The 20,030-nt window shown below is 44.3% G+C and overlaps 2 protein-coding genes and 1 long non-coding RNA gene across 3 annotated transcripts in view; all 3 read left to right on the top strand.

The window, feature by feature from the left end:
- The window catches only part of LOC306916289 (uncharacterized protein), a gene marked incomplete at both ends in the record, with an annotated part of 32,177 nt that extends 19,806 nt beyond the window's left edge, over window positions 1–12,371 (top strand). The window contains 4 exons of the mRNA XM_079494123.1: window positions 6,968–7,159; window positions 9,977–10,130; window positions 10,573–10,758; window positions 11,846–12,371. Coding sequence (XP_079350249.1) covers window positions 6,968–7,159; window positions 9,977–10,130; window positions 10,573–10,758; window positions 11,846–12,371 — 1,058 coding nt within the window. The remainder of the gene's footprint in view (window positions 1–6,967; window positions 7,160–9,976; window positions 10,131–10,572; window positions 10,759–11,845) is intronic.
- The window catches only part of LOC306916124, a 68,728-nt gene extending 53,923 nt beyond the window's left edge, over window positions 1–14,805 (top strand). Inside the window, exon 2 of the long non-coding RNA XR_013788927.1 lies at window positions 14,366–14,805. This is a non-coding gene — a long non-coding RNA (uncharacterized lncRNA). The remainder of the gene's footprint in view (window positions 1–14,365) is intronic.
- Window positions 14,806–15,641: 836 nt separating this feature from the next.
- On the top strand, window positions 15,642–16,688 carry LOC306916326 (kelch domain-containing protein 3-like; the record flags this gene model as incomplete). The annotated part of the gene is made up of 1 exon (XM_079494160.1): window positions 15,642–16,688. One exon carries the CDS (start codon window positions 15,642–15,644, stop codon window positions 16,686–16,688), a length of 1,047 nt encoding a protein of 348 aa, XP_079350286.1.
- Window positions 16,689–20,030: the final 3,342 nt, after the last annotated feature.

The following is a 20,030-nucleotide window of genomic DNA, read 5'->3' as shown; positions in this document are numbered from 1 at the left end:
AGTGCAACAGTATCAGACTGTGGTTGTACTGGTCAGCTCCCAGTGCAACAGCATAAGACTGTGGTTGTACTGGTCAGTGCAACAGTATCAGACTGTGGTTGTACTGGTCAGTACAACAGTATCAGACTACTGTTCTGGTACTGCCCGTGAGAGAGAAAGAAATTGGACATTTTTGGTGGGATCATTCAAATCAAATCAACTGCACCATAAATATCAGTTGGGAGATGAGATGTTTTGCAGCCTGCTGAACTGAGAGAGATGGAGGGATGGTTTACAGAGAGGTGGTGCACGGGGGGGTGTGGGGGGGGGGGGGTGTAATGGTCTCTGTGGTGAGAACACAAGTCTCAGGCCTGTCCAGCCAATCGTGTGTGCGTGTGTGCGTGTGTGTGTGCGCGCGTGTGTGTGTGTGTGTTCGCGCACAGTATAGCGTGCATGTATCTGCATCAGCAGGTGCAACAGTGAATCTTTAATGCAGGGAGCTTAATCTTTTTTTAATCACAAACTATTCTGAGAGCTTTCCTGACAGCGTCCATGCAGGGGAGCAGAGCTATTGAGAAGAAGAGAGGATATAGGTGGAGAACAACAACACACAACAATGGATGTTTCTGCCTGCCGAGACAGGTTGCCAGGTTGGCGTCCCGAGGCATATTGGCGGCCCATTGGACGTTCTCTGAATGAATGGCGCCCCACAGTTCCCCACTATGACAGCTAAAGCTTTGCAGAATAAGAACAGAACCAATAGAGTTTAACCAAACAAACCACAAAGTCAACACACGAGTGTGCGCACGCACATAAGCACACACACACACACACACACACACACACACACACACACGCATGCACGCACTGCACACACACGCACGCATGCACGCACCATATTCCCTTACATAACTCCCAAACCATTTACGACTATGGCCGATTCTAAAAATCCTGATCTAAGTTTTCTGAAAACCTTCAAATATGTATTCAAAGATTACAAAAACAAATGATGTTGCTATAGCATGGTGTATGTATGGTGTAGCAACAACTACACCAAAAGGGGTTCCCGTCTTGGGGACCGATCCCGCCCATAATGGGTGAACTTCATGAAACAATCCCCAGATTGGCACGTAGATCCCAAACAACTGGCTCCGCCGTGTCCACAGTGTGTGGCTAAAGGTTTACACCGTGTCCGAAACGAGTTACACACCCAGAAAACAATCACATTCAGTAACAGAAAGATCAACAGACATGTTTACTGTCCAATTCAATTCTGAATCTATACTGAACTAAAGATAAACATAAAATATACAGTATTTTACAGTAATTACATGTACAGTGATTCTCTCTCTCCCTGTCGGTATATTACTGTATGTATGTAGGCTGTGTGTGTGCGCGCGTGTGTGTACAGTACAGCACACATACAGTACAGTAGGTGCTAAAACACCTCCATTACACAGCCCTCTGCGGTCCATACCGTCACGTAACCTCCTTCATATTTAATGTGTCTTTTCAGAGGTAAAGAGATCCTCTCAGCCACGTGTGTGCATTCAAGTGTGTGTGTGTGTGTGTGTGTGTGTGGTGTGTGTGTGCATGCGTGTGGCATTCCTGACTTAATTCCTATGATGACTCAGCTTAATAAGCTTGAGTAAAAGAAAAACACTATTCCCACTATCACGCGCACACACACACACACACACACACACACACACACACACACACACACACACACACACACACACACACACACACACACACACACACACACACACACACACACACACACACACACACACACACACACACACACACACACACACACACACACACACGAAGAGAAAAGCCCAGGTGAACTGACCCAACAAACGTTCAGGCAAAGCCAAGTCATTGGTCAAAAATAAATATATAAATATAAATACAGTAAGGTGAGCAGAGAACATGTACTGTACGCAGACACAGTGGAGCTGACAGAGAGCAGAGAACTACACAGCAGGGCTTAAATAGAGTGTGATTAGGACAGGCATGTTTAACATCCAGCCCGGCCTGGGGGCCACTTGTGGCCAAAAAGGACAGATTTCACATGGCCTCCTTCCTAAAAGATTATATTTATGGCCCGCCAGTATAGAGGCTATCTATGCACGTGACATCATCGGACACAGAGGTTTTACGGGAACTCCTACTAAGTGGAGAAAAAAAAAACTACTTTCTGGCCTTGACAGCCCATACATCCAAACAGAAAAGTCAAACAATGTTAAACTCACCAACATTGCAGGTGTACGAAAAGCTTGCAAAGTGCAAGCAAAAAGTGTTTGATTCATAAACATCCACCAGCCTGCAGGCATGGCCAGGTGATTGTAGTGTCAGAGTTTTGGGAAGCGCTCGTCCTGCTGCCTCCAGCATCATGTGACATTTAGAAACAGGTGGTACGCAGGACCGTTGAGTGATTTCCAACGAGCGCTTCCAAACTCCAATGCTCCAAGCTGCTCAATGTTTTTCCACTCAGTCTAGATGAGAGGGGCGTGTCCCGATGGAAAAGTGATGCATGTGTATTGACCTTATGCACTGCCATCTTGCCAGCAAGGTGCTAACTAGGTGCAACTTCCCATTGACAGCCCATTCATCCAAACAGAAAAGTTATTGTATTAAACAACATCAAACTCACCAACATTGCAGCTGTACGAAAAGCTTGGATTATCATCTTTCTATCTGCAATGTGTTTGTTTCATAAAAATCCACCGTAGACATGTTATGAGCTACTTCCTGGCAAGAAATACCTTGCAGGTGATTTATTTTCTAAGTTTGGAAGTGCTCGATCAGTAAAGCAATGTCTCCTGCTGCCTCCTGCATTATGTGCAAATTCAAAACAGGTGGTACGCATGGGCCATTGAGTGATATACAACGATCACTTCCAAACTCCAACACTTTGAAAAAAATCACCTGCAATGAATTTATTGACAAGTAGCTCAGTCATAACATGTCTACGGTGGATTTTTATGAAACAAAAACTTCACCGATAGAAAGAGGATAATCCAAGCTTTCCGTACAGCTGCAATGTTGGTGAGTTTGACGTTGTTTAATACAATAGATATGACTTTTCTGTTTGGATGAATGGGCTGTCTATGGGAAGTTGCTAGCACCTTGCTGGAAAGATGGCAGCCGTGTGCATATAGTCCATACTCTCTCTAAAGTCATGTGAAGATGTAAAACACACAGGCTTTTATTTTTATTTTTTTAATATATTCTATTTTTTTGTAGAGTCCGTTTCATACCTTCATGTTATATTTGGCTACACTGCTATTTGAACAAAAATACAGATATGTGCCTTTTATTTCATTTTGTTACAAACCATTGATATAATATGCACTGTAGGGAAATAACCAGTGGCGTGCACAGATAGACACTAGGGGGTGCTAGAGCACCCCCTGCCCTTTTGGCAATGTGCCCTTTTGAAAAAAAACAAAAAAACTTTTATTTTTTATTTTTTTTGTACAGTGTACACTGTATAGTATGTGGACCATGGTGACATTGATCAATTCTTAATAAAAAGCTTCTAATATATTATTTAGTCCCCAGAATCTATAAATCCCACACTATTCAGGCAACCGGCCGGTTCCACGCGCTGCACAAGGTGCCCTTTTTTTTCCTTGAGCACCTGCCCCTCTAAATGTCTGTGCACGCCACTGGAAATAACATTGTTGTTGCAATACGAAGCATTTGCACGTGACTTTATTATGATCCAAAACAAAGGTACAATAGCCTATGACAAGACACACAGTCTGCCTTAAGGTCATAAGTCACCTTTTCACGCACTTTCAGAGCTTTTTCTCATTTGAATTAATTTCCATATGATTACCGTATTGTCCCGAATATAAGACGACCCCCATTTTTCAGGACTCATTTGTGGAAAAAGAACCATTGAATGTCAAATAGTCCAGTCCCCGATTATAATACGTCCCTGTTTTTTAGGATATCTCCATTGAAAAAAAAAACGTAGTCTTATATTCAGGCCAACAGGGTATATAGTATTAGTATTCTTTCTTTCTTTCTTACACTGTACAAATCCTCAGTGTTCATTTAAACCATTTTGACCTGAGATCAGATTCTAAAAATGTCTTCTACATCCTGACAGTTTTCTCAAAAAGCTATGTTTCTATGTCAGTCGTTCTTTGATTTTTCAAAAATAGCAGACCTACAAGCTCGTAGCGCGCCACTCGGTGGCGCGCTACGAGCTTGTAGATCTGCTATTTTTCAATAGCTAAAGCATAACATAATGCTATCACCAAAATGGGTTAACTATACAACTGTACAAGTGGGTCTATTTGTACCCTTTGAGGATGTTACTGTAGAAGTCTCAGAGTTACACATGTCAGTGCGAGAGAAGTGTAGTGTCGAGTCAAGTGTACGCGAGCACACACACACGCACGCACACGCACGCACACACGCGCGCACACGCACGCGTGCACACGCACACACACACAGGCCTCTGTGGGGTTAATAGTGCGAGAGAAGTGTAGTGTCGAGTCAAGTGTACGCGAGCACACACACACACACACACACACACACACACACACACACAGGCCTCTGTGGGGTTAATAGCTAGAGTGGCTTTTATTTTCCCCTTCGGGATGTAATCTGGATGTCATACAGTACTGGTTTCCACATACTGCATGTGTGTAGTGTGTGTGTGCCTTGGTGTGTGCATGTGAGAGAGAGAGAGAGAAGAGATGAGAAATGCTGTCATCTCTACACAGGATCATGGGATTCTCTCTCTCTCTCTCTCTCTCTCTCTCTCACCACTGCAGAAATCCACCCATCTGTCGCTCCTAATCAGCTAAGAGCAGCTTGCACGCTCCTGGGGTTTTGCTCAATAATGACATGACATTACACACACGCACGCACGCAAGCCACGCATACACACACACATCACACATCACACACGCACAGTAGCATGATTACAGTAGGCCTAAAAGTGATGCAGCAAACAGCAGCGTCAGACATGCCCTTGATATGAAAACAATTATAAAAGTCAACAGTAAATATATTCTAATGTCTCTTGATAACAATTTAACCAATACCTAAGGTTTCATTTGGTAACATTTGTACTGTACACTCGGTTGAATTAACATGCCAGGGAGGGACCCTGGCATATATATTTGTATATAATAGGATTTGTCACAAAAAACAAGTTCTAGAAGATCTACAAGCTCACAATCCATCGCGATGTGATGCGTTGTGAGGTTGCAGATCAGTTTATTTCGAATAGCTGAAAATAGGGCTTCATTGTTCTTTTGAAAATAGCCGATCTACGAGCTCACAGTGAGCTTGTAGATCTGCAATGTTCAAATGGCCGAAAATAACTAGGAACTAAAAAGGTTTTCAATATCTTTTCAAAAAGTACAATATTTGGATCCGAGATGTAGTGGAGTAGAATTAAAAGTATTGGAAATTGGAAATACAGATACCTCCAAATTGTACTTAAGTGCAGTACTTAAGTAAATGTACTTAGTTACTTTCCACAGCTTCCCAGCGCCAGCCTGCCTGGCCTGCGGTGATGTTCCAACAATAGCTGCTGTGTGGTGAGAGCCCTGCAGCCTACCAGGCTGTGTACTGTAGCCTGCTGCCTAGCATACACAAAGACACCAGTACACAGCCTACCAGGCTGTGTACTGTAGCCTAGCATACACAAAGACACCAGTACACAGCCTACCAGGCTGTGTACTGTAGCCTAGCATACACAAAGACACCAGTACGCAGCCTACCAGGCTGTGTACTGTAGCCTAGCATACACAAAGACACCAGTACACAGCCTGTAGCCTAGCATACACAAAGACACCAAAATAGAAGAATAGTTTCTGGTTCTGGTTCATGTCTTTCTTTCTCTTTGTTCATCCTGCTGTAACTTAATCTGTTTCCCAGCAGAGGATAGAGCTACATCTGACCTGACCTGACATACCAGGGGTTTTCTCAACGTTTTTGACTGGGGACCCCGGAAATGCTTTGGCCGTGTCTCGCGGCGACCCCCCCCCCCCAATAGAAATTGACCGCTACAATAACCTTAATAATAGAGAAAATACATCTTAAATAAATACTGAAACCAGATACAATCATTAAGGAAAGTTTATGCATGCACTATGTGTACTATGTAAACTCTTCTACTATGTAAACATTAGGGGGAACCCCCCAAAATAATTTGGCAATAATTTTGACATACCCCTGTCAGAGCGGTGTTGATTTGGTCCACTAAAACTATGACAAAAAATGTTCGTTCTTCACCAAGGAAAACTACATAAAACATAAATAAAAACTAAGCTATATAAAACTGAGACGAAATATATTCACCTTCCATCAACAATGCGATGCATTGTGAGCTTGTCGATCTGCTATTTTCAAAAGATTTTATTTAGACTTGAAATGAGACATTCTGCACAATGAGCACTTTTACGTTTTGTACTTTAAGTATATTTTGATGCCAATACTTTTGTACTTTTACTCGGGTGCATTTTGAATTCCAGACTTTTACTTGTAACCTTGCCATATTGCTACTTTCACTTAAAGGTATATTCAGTGATTTGACTTAATCTAAATATCACTTATTTTTTCTTTTTTTCTGGATAATCCTCCCTACTATAGAGTGTGCTGACCATATAAGGAGTTCCTCCCTGTCCCCATTGAGCCCCTGGGGTCAAAAAACCCTAGTTTCAGTTTTGGTGGCGGGTGGCAAAGCCTTCATCCAATCAGGATGAGAGAGGCCTTCCTCCAATCATGATCGAGTGGGGGCGGGCCTTGATGCACATGCTGTTGGCCTGTTGCACTTCCCCCCACTGTAGAGCGTGCATGTGCACATTTTGTTACCGGGGCGGACTGGGTGGTTTTCCAAATCACTCAAATCACTGAATGCTCCTTTAAGTAAAACAATTGAGTAGTATTTCCAGCACTGCCTTTCTCCTCAGCGTTGTCATGCATGGCCGTTCTTCTTCTTTCTCCTCAGGGTTGTCGTGCGTGGCTGTTCTGCCGCCGCGCCGCGGGTCCTTCTACGTGGAGAGCGGCGCGGGCATGTCGGTGGGCAGCGTGCTGGCCTTCTGGTGCCGTGAGGGATACCAGCTGGTCGGCAGCGACAAGATCTACTGCAGCGTCAGGAACGGCAAGCCGCAGTGGAGCAACTACCTGCCCGTCTGTGAAGGTGAATACATCGCTGAGGATTTTTACTACAGAGGAGGTCCCCCCCCAAAATCCTCCCTGTGTCATGATGATGGAGGCACGGGATAAACAAAAAGATACGCCCAGGATTCGAACTCAGGTCTCCCGCGTGAAAGTCCAACATCTTAACCACTAGACTACATAGAATGTCTCCGGGGGAGATATTAGACTTTTTGTGGCCATCAGGCTACACAAGCATAACATACATTTCAATATGAACATGTAGTAGGCTATCGACACTGTTGAACATAGATCAAACTAGAACTGCACTCTGTTGAGTGCCTACTTGCTTGTTGCACACAAGTAGGCCATAAATGGCCTACTAGTGCGCAAGCAGAGCGTGTAAGTGCTGTAGACCGCTATAAACGTTCAAATCTTAGTCTCACATATTGAGTTATTAGATTTAGCTATTTGCTACGTACCTTCTGAAGGAAAACAAATTAGTATTTTTAAGTATGGTAAAATCATCATTACGTCACCGTCAACTATACCCTGGCATTGGTACATATATTCATCACGTCATATGCTCATATGTCCATATATGTGTACATGTCTATATGTAGTTTTCTGAGTGGTTGGTGGTATAATGTGATTGGCTGGGTGGTTTGATGCGTATGTACTTGACACTGAAACGTATCATCATTACGTCACCATCGTCAACCAATTATACCCTGGCATTGATACATAATCTTCATCACGATTCACGGAAAACATACCTGCACGGTCAGCTTCCGTATGTCCGTATGACATCATATCACGTGGACATTGGTACATTATCTTCATCACGTCATGGGACATATGCTTCGTAGCATGACAAAAACACACCTGCACGGTCAGCTTGGGGCCAGCATATGACGTCATAACATGTGCTGGCCCCAAACACGCGCATCGTAGCACCTGACTGAAAACATGACTTGCACACTCTGCTTGCGCAAGTAATTAGTCTGCAAGAGGCTCAGGCTGGTCTGTGACAGAGTACATCAGTGGTTTTCAACCCTTTTTCATATCACAGTCCTTTATTTATTCGGCGTTTGAGCCACGGACCACCATTTGATGACATGTAAGATTTTGTCCACAATTCCATACTGTACTCTCCATGATTTATAGCTAGGGACCACTGGTTGAGAACCACTGACTTTCAGAATGTCATGAAAGAGCTTGGTATTTACTTTAATACCCGAAAATGCCCTTGATACACATGATATCCTTATACTTCTCTCATGTTCAAAGTGAATACACAAACAAATAAAGTAGACTCCATCCTTGCCGTCCTAATTGTGGCTGCCACTTCAAAAGTGACCGCAATTTTCTCATGAGTATAAGCATATAGCCGTCCGGCTTCTCCATTCACACTGTATTTAAACTGTTGCTGCTTACTGTAAGCCCACTTGTTGAACTTGCACAAGCCAAGCCAAGCCAAATCAGGTTTGATCAGCGTCTTAGCTGTCTGGATACAGTTTACACATGAAGTTTCCGCTGTATCCAAGACGGCCAGGTAAAAGGAAACTATAGAGGGTATGCACGACACGTGACATCATCGGACTCATCATACCCGGAAGTTATATGCGGAAACTCACTTTGTCACTCACTTTGCCACTCGATTTGCCACTCACTTTATGCATGCGCATACTCTCTATTGCTCCTGCTGCTTGTCGTTTTTTTTAAAAATAATTTAAATCTAAAGATTCAGTAGAACTACTCGCTCCATTAGAAATCTCACCGTTAAATCTGATATATTAAAACGAATAAAGGAGTGCTCCATGGACCACTGGATGAAGATACATAGTAACTTGAAGAAGAAAGCGAGAGCAAGCACTCAGTTGAATAGCTCCATGTAATGATGTAACGGGTGCACGGTTCTGGAAGGTATACACTGACTGAAGGAATAAATACCAGCACTCACGTTATCCGTTAGGATTCTTGTTTTATTGTTGTGTGTCACTTATAAAGGGGACCTGCAGTGGCGTGCACAGATAGACACTAGGGGGTGCTAGAGCACCCCCTGCCCTTTTGGCAATGTGCCCTTTTGAAAAAAAAAGAAGAAAAAAAACCTTTTTTCCCCTTTTTTTTTTTTTGATTTTTCAAAAATAGCAGACCTACAAGCTCGTAGCGCGCCACTCGGTGGCGCGCTATGAGCTTGTAGATCTGCTATTTTTCAATAGATTAAGGCAACCGGCCGGTTCCACGCGCTGCACAAGGTGCCCTTTTTTAACTTGAGCACCTGCCCCTCTAAATGTCTGTGCACGCCACTGGGGACCTGGGTGCGTTGCACTAAACAGTCCGGGTGCACGATATACATCATCATTACATCAATAAATTAGTCATGTTCTACAAGTTATTTCCATTAGGAGAATAGTGTCACAACAAGAAAACAAGAAAATAAAACAAAATAATGTACGACACAATAACCACATACAAAATATTGACACTGTTTTAAGATCCTTGACGGAAACAATAACAAACCACATACTAAAAACTGAAATAAAACAAGAATCCTAACGGATAACGTGAGTGCTGGTATTTATTCCTTCTGAAGATACATAGTGGCATCATCATATACACGGAGGTTATGTGTGAACGCCTACTGAGTGGCAAAAACAACTACTTTCTGGCCTTGACAGCCCATACATCCCGACAGAAAAGTCTGATTGTATTATCTGGTTGTACACGTTTTTTAACTTTTTTTTATGTATAGACTATACTGTATAGGATATAAAGACACATGTTTTAAGAAATTATTGTTTGACTTTTCCGGCGCTGACCCATCGTCATCCCTCCCCTCCCCTCCCGCCACACACAGCCATCCCCCGGCCAGAGGACAGGGGTCTGCGCGTGGCCGTGCTGGCCTCGGTGGTCAGCGGAGTGGTCATCCTGGCCATGTCCCTGTCCTTCCTCATCTGCTGTCTGCAGGAACGCACCGGCCGACAGCGAGCCAAGAGAGAAGGACGCAGCAGGTGGGTCACTGCATGGGATCGCACCCATAGTTATATCAAAACGTGATTAGTGGTTTTCAACCCTTTTCATATCAATTAAGGCCCATTATTTATTCTGGATTTGAGCTATACGGACCACCATTTCATGAGGTTTAGCCTCTCAGACCCAAGACTTAATTAATTATTAATATAATGTTTCTGGTGTTGTTTTATGCAGTGGCGTGCACAGATAGACACTAGGGGGTGCTAGAGCACCCCCTGCCCTTTTGGCAATGTGCCCTTTTGAAGAAAAAAAAGAAAGAAAAAAACTTTTTTCTCTCTTTTTTTTTTTTGATTTTTCAAAAATAGCAGACCTACAAGCTCATAGCGCGCCACTCGGTGGCGCGCTATATATGTTATGTTTGTAATGAAGGTCTCATCATGAGTGACGCGTGTCTCTCTGGCATCTCTCTCCTCCATGCAGGCGCAGAGAGAAGCGCTCGGCGCGGCGCAGCGAGTGCTGGCTGGAGAGGGAGGAGGGGGAGTGGGACGCCTTCTCGGCTCCAAAGATCTTCCACCTCTCTCAGAGGATAGACCCCCGGCTGGCGCCCGACAGCCCCCTCTACCTGACCGGAGGACTCACTGGATACGAGAACAGAGGATACCAGAGGTAACCGCGAAGACTGACAGACTGATGCCTCATTGTTGGGCTCATGATGCCAATCCAAATGGAATTAAGACAATCACACCCGTGTGAAGTGAGGGGCGCTCTTATCATCATACGTCATCTCATTCCGGCCAATCACAACTTGTGTCCTCACTTTCGTCTTCAATGTTTGTGTTTATGTAATGTTTGTATTTACACAAACACTCAAAACCGGCCAGTCATTATCAATGGCATTTAATGTTTGTGTTAGGACAAAGTTTGTGTTTACATGCACGCTAAAAGCTGGACATAGGAGGGGCTCAAAAAATAAATAAAAACTTTTGTGAAGTGAGGGGCGCCTGGTAATGTTTGTTGTGCTCTAAACAAACATTAAAAGTCTATTCTAACTTGTGTAGAATATAATGGAACCCATAATTCGATAGCATATGCTGCTGTATTCTGTACTCTGCAAATACATGGACCTGATCAACATCTCCTATCTGCTGCCTGCCTGCTTCAAAACTTATTAAAATACAGTATACAACTTTTTTTTTTTTTATTCTTTATTTACCCAGGGAAGTAGCTGAGCACAGGTGCTCATTTTCAGCAACGCCCTGCACATAGAAACACACAGACAGACACACACACGCACACATTAAAACCTGGGAGCTGACCAGTACAACCACAGTCTTATACTGTTGGCCACTAAGCAGCTCCAGGGGGAGCAGTTGGGGGTTCAGTGCCTTGCTCAAGGGCACTTCAGCGGTGTTGGGTGAGTGATGACAATCACTTCCCTACCCAGATTTTCCCTGCCCGTCCGGGGAATCGAACCGGCAACCTTTCGGCAACAAGGGCGCTCCTCTAACCCTTAGGCCACCGCTGCCCCAAACATATCCCCCCAACACTTGGCTGTGTAATATGTTTGTTGAAAGGGCTCTAAACAAACATTAGAAAAAGTCCATAGACACAAAACGTAATTTCCGAAAGCCAGATGTTGGGAGGGGCTAGCGCTCCTCAAAAATAAGAACTCAAAGAAAATAAATGCTTTGCAATGTGGTGTCGAATAACAACAATCCTTCTGCTCTCTCTCTCTCTCTCTCTCTTCTTCCAGGAGTCAGGAGAGTTTGCTGAAGGCGCCGCTGCCCGGCGGCCTGTACCGCTCCGACTCCCAGCTCCACCCCCAGTACCCCCACGTGGTCCTGCAGAGAGTCCCCACCCCGACGGCACCGCCCGCCCCCTCCATGTACCTCCACCACCACCACCTGCCCTCCTCGTCCGCCCCCTCACCCTCCAACACAGCCACGGCGGCTCAGTCATCACAGGCACATATGATGGGCCCCTACTCTGCTGCCTCGGGTTACTCGCCCCCGCCCAATGCCTCTGCCGCGCCTCCATACCCCAACCCTAACCCCGGCCCTGCACCCGGTTACCCCCAGCCCAATGCCAATGCCTCTGCCGCGCCTCCCTACCCCAACCCTAACCCTTACCCAATGCCCAATGCCTCTGCCGCGCCTCCCTACCCCAACCCTAACCCTTACCCAATGCCCAATGCCAATGCCTCTGCCGCGCCTCCCTACCCCAACCCCAACTACCACCACAACCCTAACTCAAGCCATCAACAGCGACCGTGGCAGTAGGGGAGATTGTTCCCGCGTTACACGCCAAGTTGTCGTCAACGTACAAGTGGACGACGAGGAGGGAGCCTGGTTAACATCAACAGCAGATTTGAGAGGACGTTTTCTTTCTTTCTTTTTACATTTTTATGCTTCATTTGAAATGGGTCCGTGTAGAGCGACAGGGAGCCAAGGGCAGAGAAAGAGAGGAGAGACAAGACGGGAGTCGGTAATCGAACTCCGGCTCCCTCGTGCTCACTATTGTAATTTTGCTAACATGTCCACGCGCTGGCTGAGCCACCGCCGGGGGCACCCAGGGAAGGATCTCTGTCGTCGCTGTGTTATGATTTATCACACGATCAGGTCAGGAGGAGGAAATACGAGGAAGATACTTGGCCTGCTTGGACACTCTGAGGACCATCTTGAGGCACGCTTTGAAGACGGACTACTGAAGGGGACTACTGAAGGGGACTACCGAAGGGGACTTCGATTGCATCCTCGGTTGAACGAAGTCGTGACGTTTATCGCCATTTCCAGTGTCGTCTACCTTGTATGGAGGCGGAGATGGTTACTGTAAAAACTGATCCTAGGGCTAGGCTGTGTATTAACCCATTTTTCAAAAATAGCTAAAGCATAACATAATGCTAACACCAAAAGGGGTTCCCTCCCGCCCAAAATGGGTTAAAATCCTTCCCATCATTAAAAAAAAGAAAGAAAAAGCAACAGTTGGAAGGGAAAGTTGCAAGGAACAAAAAAACGTTTTTTTTATTCTACTTATTTTTTTTAAATATATTTTTTAGCTAACATATATTATATATATATATATATAAACAAGCTATAGTCTTCTACTGTAGATTTCAAGAAACCTTTTTTCCTTAACTAGAGACTGACTGCAGGCGGTGGGCAAAAGATGAAGGTTCTGAAGCTACAGCCAAGATGTCCGAACTTTAACCCTAATACCTTTTACCGTGCACTATACCTGTAAACATAGCCATATATGTAATGAAAGATTTATACCATTATAGAGAGATGACTCTTGCACTGTACATACAGTATAGCCACACCTACCCTGCACTTCTATGTGGGGGAGAGGTTGGCACCGTTAGAGAAAGCACTGTGATTTATAACTGCTTTGTTGCTGCTATAGAGCTACAAGAACAAACCGACAACAACAGGCCGGACCAATGTGTGTTGTATAGAGAGCATACATGGGCAATTGGCGGCCCGCGGGACCCACTATGCGGCCCCCACCTTCACTTAATGCGGCCCGCAGGTTAATATGGGAATACTGATGTATTATTGATTTCAGCTGTTACAATTAAAGTTTTTATGCCCATTGTATTTGCGTTTAAGTTCATAAAGTTTAACATGAGTATAACTAAATGCATTTGAAATTAAATGAAGTTACTTTTCAGGATTCCAATTCAAAAATAGCAAAAAAAAATATTCAGGATTTCAATTCAAATAATAGCTGATTTCAATTAAAAAATAGCTGATCTACAAGCTCGAAACGCTTTGCAGTGCGACGCGTTTTGAGCTTGTAGATCGGCTATTTTTGCTACGACAGTAATATGTGGCCCTCTGGAGTGAGTGTGGAAAAGTGACGGTCAAACTTTCAGGAAATACCAAACCCACCATTCAGGCACGCCAAGCAGGTTAAAACGAATGCTCAATATTACTTTCAAATTCCGTTTCAACAAGATCTGTCATCGGTCGACGTATCGTACTGTGCTGCCTAAAATGAATTGAAAAGGAAATGCATATAAGCAAGCACACGTTTCGGCTCGAGCGTTTCATTTTCTCTTAAAACCCATTTAAGCCTGATGTCGAAATAAGAAAAACGTTCGCTCTGAAAGAATATATATTCAAAGATTTGTGCTGCATTTTCACGATTTTTCAAAAATAGCAGACCTACAAGCTCGTAGCGCGCCACTCGGTGGCGCGCTATGAGCTTGTAGATCTGCTATTTTTCAATAGCTAAAGTATAACATAATGCTTAGTTAAAACCGTCCAGAAAGCAAGCAGAAAGCAGAGAAAATGTGTTTGCTGGCAGCTCCTTTGTTTCAGTATGCCGACTGCCATCAGCTGAAACAGCAGCAAGAGATTACTTCTATTCTAATTACGGGAAAAAAAGAACATAACTTGTTCTCAAAGACTTCGGAGAGTCTGTAATCACTTACAGTGTAACTTTACTCTTCTTTTTTACTAATGTTTTTGGAGTATTAACTTTGGCGCAATCACTGTTAATATTGGTTTAGATTTGTATGTTATTTTTTGTTCAATTTGTCTTTTATTGGCTTTAAGAAGTCGTCACACTAATAAATCTGCACTTTATGGTCTTTTGGGTGGGTTTACAGTGGCGTGGAATTGCAGTCCTAACTAGGCCTATTCCTTGCAAAGTGTTGTACAAAACATGTGACTGCCATGAATACTGAATAAAGTTACATTTTTGTTTGTTTGTTTTGTTTGTCTTTTTGAGACAAAATAAACATATAAATAAACAATAGATGTGTTTATGTCTCCCATAGTCATAGTCTCTTGAATAGTTTTCATTTAGTTTTAGTCACATTTTAGTCACCTGGAATGTTTAGTGTTGGTCTACTCTAGTTTTAGTTGACTAAATGTCATTTTTGAGGGCCGCTAGTTCCCTCCAATGTCTGTCTTTTGAAATTACGTCATACGGCAGCCAAGTCTATGGACTTTGTTTAGAGCACATTTAAAAAACAGAGTAGCAGCCAAGGCTATGGACTTTTAATGTTGGTTTAGAGCACTTTAAACAAACCAGGCGCCCCTCACTTCATACTGTACGTGTGATTTTTTGAGTGGTGCAGCCAGCCACTCCAATGACCAGCAGCAATATCTGTCCCTATCTATGTACGTCTGTATGTATATCACCAACAGATGACAAAGTGGCGGTGTAGAGCTTCACACTGTGCACACACAGGTGCATGATGGGAAGCAGAGTTTCAGTGTAACAGTGCAATACAGACTACCAGGCGCAATAGCATCTGTTGACCACCAAAGTGTCACTGTTGCGCAGTCAGCACCACTCACTTCAGACAAGACTTTTTTTCTACCACGCGGACTGCCGGTTGATTGGCCAGTCTCTGCGTGACATTTGTGCCACTGTACCATTATTAGTGGCAGCGGTCACGATACCGCTCCCATTCTACCGCTACACGTACCTCTGATTTGATATGTGCTCCTAACTAACTGTGTGAAATGTTACACTGGACAGTGCACCAGAACATACCAGAGACCAACAGTTATGCTGCTGTGGCAGCGGGGCAAAGGATGTACTCGTTCGGCGGGTACAGCCACGGGCACGAATACACCACCACGGACCAGATCAGCGTGCTCGTCTTCAACACGGTGTCTCTGCGTTGGACCATGCTGCCCGGCGCCGCCGCCGCCACAGCGTCCACGAGAGAGCGTCCCCCCGACGTCCCCTCCATGCGCTACGGCCACAGGGCCATGCTCATCGAGGACACCGTCTACATCTGGGGAGGGTGCACGTGGGACTCGCACTTCTGCACGGCGCTCTACGCCTTTGACGTCGACTCCCACCGCTGGCTCAAGCCCAGGGTCTCGGGCGCCGTGCCTGAGGGCCGGTGGGGCCACTCGGCCTGCGTCCTCGGCAAGGCGGGCTACGTCTTCGGGGGGTTCTTGTCGGTGGCGCAGGGCTGCCTCGACGACATGTACAAGCTGGACCCGGCCACGATGGCATGGTCCCTGATCGACACCCGGGGGAGCACCACGCCCGCCTCGGCGTGTCACTCCGCCACCGCCATCCGGACCAAGATGTTCGTGTTCGGCGGCCTGAACTTCAACTCCCAGACGTACAACAGCGTCCGGGTGTTCGATGCCGAGACCAGCCTCTGGCTGAGTGTCTCGTCGGCGCAGATCCCGGAGGGACGCAAGCGCGAGGGCCACTCGGCCTTCGCCTACAACGGGGAGCTGTACATATTCGGCATCTGGACAAACTTTGGCGACCTGTGGAAGTTCAACCCGGAGAGCTTCTCCTGGAAGAAGGTGGAGCCCCGGGGCAATGGGCCGTGCTGGAGGATGTGCTGCTGCATGGTGGGCGATCGTCTCATCGTCTTCGGAGAGTCCAGGCCCAACGACCTGTACATCTTGGACTTAAGTCCTAGTCTGAAGACGCTGTGCAAGCTGGTGGTCATTCGGCACGGCCTGGACCCGCAGTCGGGACTCCCGCACGACATCTGCTGGGAACTGGTGGCCATGACGACCAACAGCAGTCCGGGCTCGCTTCATCTGCACAGGAATGTGATCGGTGACGCCGGCAGCCACAAGCTGAGAAACCTTCGTACGGTAGAATAGTGAACGACTAACGAACTGCGCCATGCAGGGCAGCCATGGCTGCAAAAGGTGAACATCTCTCTTAAGAATAGAAACTTCTACTAGAATAGAAACTGCTCTGGTTGATCTCCAGCAGGAATGAATGTGGAAACAAAAGAAATGCTTTCGGGGAAAGCTATGGACATGTTGTGTCGCGTTAAGGAGAAGAACCGCAAAGGTGGAGACCTTTGTGTTGTTGTTTTTTGTAATGTGCGTTTTTTCTTGTTGCCCGTTCTCGTAACTTTTTTTGAGGGGCGCCTGTATCCAACTTTTAGTGTATGTTCACAAACTTTGTCCTACACAAACATTAATTTTCCCATTAACAATGAATGGGAAATTTTACGTCACAGTGTCTGAGCAAATAGACAGAGTCTAATTTACGTCATGATGATGTACGATGATAAGAGCGCCCCTCACTTCACACGGGTGTGATTTTTTTTAATCACTCTGTCATGTTGGAGGCGGGATTAAAGTAAGCAGCAGATCAGGGGTTCTCAAAAGGTTTTGATTTCAAAGACCTGTAACTCTGAGAGCATACAAATATACAAATGTTACAGACTCTCAAGAGTTACAGACTCCTCAAGGAACCCTGAGGTTCCATGGAACCTCACAATTAGTATCTTGTTATTTGTAATTAACAATTGTTTTAGTTTCTAGTTTTTTGTTTATTGCTCCTTTTTGTCTCTGCCAAGCCAAAGGCATGGGAGAGAATGTTTTGCACCATGTCTGTCTGTCTGTCTGTCCGTCCGTCCGTCCGTCACTTCTGTTGAGATATCCTTTGCTTATATCCTCTTCAATTATATTGTTGTCCAATCATATCCATTTATCTTAAAAAGTGCCAATTAGTTATGGCATAGATCAGGGGTGCCCACACATTTATGACGTGAGATCTACTTTCAAAATGACCAGCTCAACAAGATCTACCCACTGAAAAAATAAGTGTACCATTGCTGAAAATAGTTTAAATATATAATGTACCTGGGGGGGCTTTGGAATAGGGAGAAAATATGACAGGGAGAAAATATGTCCCCCCCGTATTTAACTTAAACGCCCAATGCATTCTCAATGGCAATAGCACAAACTTTGGCATGCTACTAGTCCTACATACTTACACCTAGAAACCCCATTCAAACCTATTTAGGTTCATCTTACGGTGGACATGAAATGAAAATAAATCTTTGAAATGTTTCATAGTTTTGAAATATAGTGCTTTCAAATTTGAGAAATTCACAATGGGGCTCAATGGCAGATATTGGCATGTCAAAAAAGCACTTTTACCTAGAAACTCCATTCACACTTTTGAGTGGTGTAAACCACTCCTACAACTGGCTTTTGTGTGCAGAAAAAAATGAGCATGGTTGCTATGTTCAAAATAATTTCTGACGTAATTAAATCACACCCGGGTGAACTGGATGACCGTAGCAACCATGGTCATTTTCTCTGCACAGAAAAAGCCAGTTGTGAAATCACATCCGGGTGTGATTTCATTACGTCAGATCAGAGCTGATCAGGCTACATAATACCTTACCTTATTTCATTACGTCAGACATTATGTCAGACCACAGCTGATCATGCTATATAAAACCTTACACCACTCAGTTCACACGGGTGTGATTTTTTATAATTCAGCTTACTGTGGAGACACATGCTGGAACTTTTTACTTTGAAATGATTTGTAGTTTTGGAGTTATTTAACTTAAACGCCCAATGCATTCTCAATGGCAATAGCACAAACTTTGGCATGCTACTAGTCCTACATACTTACACCTAGAAACCCCATTCAAACCTATTTAGGTTCATCTTACGGTGGACATGTTTGCCTGAAAAGAAATCTTTGAAATGTTTCATAGTTTTAGAAATATATAACACAAACTTTGGCATGCTACTAGTCCTACAATGTAGGACTAGTGGGATCGGGACATCGTAGTATCAATATTATATCCATATCGTGATATTAGACTGGCTATCGTCTGTGATTCTGGATATTGTACTTCTAAACGTGTTCTATAAAATCATCTCATTCTGGCCAATCACAATTTGCGTCTTGTCATCATGACGTCAAATATGACATAAAATTGTCCATTCATTGTCAGTGGGAATTTAATGTTTGTGTAAGACCAAGTTTGTGCACATAGGCTACACCAAAAGACATAGGAGGGGCTATCTACCTTTATACTGACAGCTGTCGTATTGAGGAATGCCTGTCTGAATGTCGCACTGACACACCAGACCAATACATTCTAAAATACTCAGATGATACAGTTTTGATTTCTCTCCTAGATAGTTCCAGTGATCCTGGACTGCACCAACACAGAGTAAATAAGGTGGTTGAATGGAGTGATAACAACGCTGGCACATCTCCAGTAGCTAAAGAGAAAAGGGATGCGCCTCGAAAATAGCTGATCTACAACCTCTCAACGTGTCGCAGCGCGACGCACGATGATGTACGATGATAAGAGCGCCCTTCACTTCACACAGGTGTGATTTGCTGAACGTTGCTACAGTATATACTGTAGATGGCAACAAGAATCCCAAAAGGGGTTCCCGTCCTGAATGACCATGTTTAAAGAAAAAGGAAACACATCCCATCTAAAATGTAAAACCACTTTTACTTTCAAAGACCTTTAAATCTCCCTTTCCGGACATACTGTACAGCAGATGAGAACAATTTGCACATAGAAACGTTTACATGAACCAATCGTTTACAATAAAAATCACAGAGTGTATCCAGTACAGGTTTCTGTCCATTTCAAAATGCGCTACTGTAGATGCGATGATAAATATCCAAAACTGTATTACAGCTTGTCAGTTTAGGGCCAAAGTAAAGCAAAAGTAAGCACTGTTGTTTCCCCATTTAAAAGGATGCAATATCTCACATTATGCATTCAAGACAAAGGAGAACCGTAAACCGTAGAGTTTACACGCGTGGTGTTGTTGTATGGAAACGTTCCGAAATGCACAGTCCGCCCGTGTCCCTGGAGTTCAGTGTAGATTACCTGCACAAAGACTTACAGTAAGACTTACAGTAAGGTGATATGTGAACATACAGCGCAATAGGCAATACCATGGCTCCATCTATCTGTCCTTTAGTGCACATTCAGCATCATGAAAAACACAAACGTCTATTTCACACGCACGTTCAAGCGTCATGGATACATAGAGTTTAAAAATAGAAAATGTAAAAAAACTAAAAAACAACAACAATTAAATCCATGTGAGAAAGACATGGTAGAACGGTAGTGTCTTGGGTTGACTATATCTCAGCATTACACACATCGACATAGTCTACATACGCAGCCTCTTCTATAGCAGCAGGGAACACTG

This window comes from Electrona antarctica, assembly GCF_951216825.1.
Source record: "Electrona antarctica genome assembly, chromosome: 23".
In the NCBI taxonomy this organism is placed as follows: Eukaryota; Metazoa; Chordata; class Actinopteri; order Myctophiformes; family Myctophidae; genus Electrona; species Electrona antarctica.
Note: the sequence above shows the minus strand (reverse complement) of the source record. Positions and strands in the feature narration are given on the sequence as shown.